We start from the raw sequence: 2,932 nt of genomic DNA, 5'->3' as shown, positions 1-2,932 counted from the left end.
TGCTGGTGTTGCCTTGTCTGTATTTGGCACTGGAGCCACTATATACGGAGTGGCTGTGGGCTGGTAATAATTCCCCACGCTTGGCAAACGGTACTTTTTCATTTTTTTTGTAGTTTGCTGCGTTGGTTCTTCTTATTTTATTTTTATTTTTTGCTTGCCATTCATCGCTTTGTTTTCATTTTTTGTTGTCCTTTGTTGTAGATTTTGTTGCCTCGGTCAGGTGATTTGTTGTGGTTTGTCAGTGTGGTGTGATATATATATATATATATATACATCATTATATATATATTCTTTTGTTCTTTGGAGAATGGCAGGGTCCAATTATATATTCAAATGTTTCGTAATGAAGGGTTCCCTGATTTGCTTTTTCTTGTTTCGTTTCGATTCTGAGCGGGTAAGTGCAATTGTGTGCTTCTGTTTGCTTACGTTTTTTTAAACATTTGTTTTACTGTAGCTTGGGAAGTTCCTGGATCCTTTTTTGTTATTTGTGGATGCGGTGCTGTTACTATTATTTTAAGTTGAAACTCAATTGTTAATCTTACTTCAGCATTATTATTGCTATCGGGTTTCTGCGTTTGATTGTATTTTCAGTTGATCACTAAAAAAGAATGAGATGGGTTGTGAACAGAAGACGGCATTATTGTCGCAAAGCGGTTCGTGTAATTATTATTATTATGGTTATTTCTTTTAAGTTAGGAGGTTACTCCGAACAACCAACTGCCCCGTCTGCGGAGCAACCGCACAGCTGATAATTGTAATTTTTTATTTTTTTCGTTCGGAAAAAGGAGGACGTGTGGGTTGCACGACGGAAGGCGAGATTAGTTTGTCTTCGTTGTCATTTTTTCCTCACTTTGGCATTTTCTTATTTCATTTTTTTTCTTTTTCGTGCCGGTCGCCCAACATATTCCCCCTTTCCCTCCCCCTTTTTCTTTCTCTTGGGTAATTACCCTGTGAACTTGTGACATTGAACATCTTTTTCGATTTATAATTAAAAAAGAAACAAATGAGTTTGCATATGAACAAGAAGGGATGTACCAGGAGGAGAAGGAGGTGTGGCGATGAGGAAGTGCCCCCATGGCTGCGTAGGATTCAGTCGTTTAATTTTATAAAGTGGGGGAGGGAAGGGGATAAAACATAATATCTTCAAAACACACGGCTGCAGGTAATGAATCCCACAACCACGCCGAAGAGAGGAGAAATTTGGCAGGATAAAAAAGTTACAAGGTGAGGTACACGTACTTGCCTAATTCATCCCGATACCTGTGTTTTTTGATGCTTTTGTACCCTTTCCTTTTTAATTTTGAGGGCTTATTCGTTGAATAGTGATCTTGTATTGTGGCCTTGAAGGGGCAAAAGAGAGGTGACGTACATGCGATGATGTGAGAGGGATCTCAAGTGTAATTGCTGCGGGCACGCACCTTCCGCCCCCCTCCCCTCCCCAAGAAAAAGGGCGATATGGCGAAGGCAACAAGGGAAGGGGGATTGAGGTTGCAGGGAAAGCAAACCTCACTTAGGCCTCGTTCTCAGCAACGCCATCAGGACTCTCACAATTTAACTTTGTGACTTTTTTTTCCTTTTGATCATCTTCCACACGAGAGATTTACTAGAGATTAAGTTGTCTAAAATACGTGACCGTCATGCGTGGGCCCCTTTCACCTTTATGGTTTTATACCCTCCTTTTTCGTTTGTCTTCATTTGGTAGTTGTATGTAGCGGTGCGCGGATTTGTAGTTACGCACACCACGCTCAATTCGGTACAAAGACGCGTTCCTTATTATCGTCGCGACTCGCCACTAATTGTTTATTATAACTTCGTTTTCCCCACGCCAGTGGTTCACCTTCCAGACACGCACATATCCCAACGCTAATGTCGGAAACGAACTTCACGTTGTTATTGGTATTTACATTTGTCTTTCTGTTCCTCATCATACGCGTTTTATTGATGTTTCGCCCACGACGGCTTTTACAGGATGGGGAGCAGCAGGAAGGAAATGATGGCTTGTCTCCGCATCAGCCGCTGCATCCCGCTCCTCCATGGAATGAAGGCAATTACATTAATATTCCGGTAGCCCAACCAACAACTGTGGTCCCACCGCCTCCGGAGGCAATAATTCTGCCAGGTATTCCCATAGCGCGTCACCATGAGATGACTACAGCGGCTCAGCTGCAGCAGGAGGAACCCCCTCGGAGTGAAATACCAAACAATCCTTTAGAACAGGCAACAAGTCACGCAGATGTGGTGTACGGGCATTCGGCATATATTCCCCGAACCACGGGAGTTTCGCTTGCCGCTAGTGAAAGCAAGGGAGGGGAGGTGGAGAAGACACTGTAATTGGGAGGCACACGAGTGCCGTGCACTCATACATAAGTGTGTGAATGTGTTTGTTTTATTTATACACCTAGTCATATGAATATAAATATAATTATATAATTATATATTTGTATTTATTCCTTCATCTATATGGGTATGCATATGGCAACCCTCGTCGGGTCGGTATATTATAGTTATTTTTTAAATGGGTGTTGTTGTTATCGCATTAAGGTTTCTTTACTTCTCGCGTCGTGGTGGGGTCTTTTGTTTGTTTTCGGTGCTTGTTTGCTTGTTCGGGTATTCCTGGCGATCGGTAAAACAGTGGGGTGTGAAACATAAAACAGAAGGTTCTAGAGAAGCAAAAGAAAGCGCAAGGAGGTTAGAAGCACTGGCACCCGTTTTTCACACAGCACTGTGGTGCGGAGGAACATCTACTTCGTCGCCTCCGTGTGCATTGCTTCTGAATAATATTTAGGTAGCCGCTTGTTTTGTTGCAGAATGCGACGACTACGTGGCACTAACCAACCAACCATGCGCTCATTGTTGTTTATTTTACCTCATTAACCCAAGGCAGTACAGATCGGAACATGTATTTCACATGCATGTATGCATATGCAAATAT

The 2,932-nt window shown here is 42.5% G+C and overlaps 1 pseudogene across 1 annotated transcript; it reads left to right on the top strand.

The window, feature by feature from the left end:
- Positions 1-1,866: 1,866 nt before the first annotated feature.
- Positions 1,867-2,331, top strand: TEOVI_000326700:pseudogene (annotated as a pseudogene). Its single transcript has one exon. A coding segment is annotated over exon 1 (465 nt).
- The last annotated feature ends 601 nt before the right edge of the window (positions 2,332-2,932 follow it).

This window comes from Trypanosoma equiperdum (genome assembly GCF_001457755.1).
Source record: "Trypanosoma equiperdum strain OVI genome assembly, contig: ctg_700, whole genome shotgun sequence".
Classification (NCBI taxonomy): Eukaryota; Euglenozoa; class Kinetoplastea; order Trypanosomatida; family Trypanosomatidae; genus Trypanosoma; species Trypanosoma equiperdum.
The sequence above is the reverse complement of the archived record's forward strand: the minus strand, read 5'-3'. Positions and strand labels throughout refer to the sequence as shown.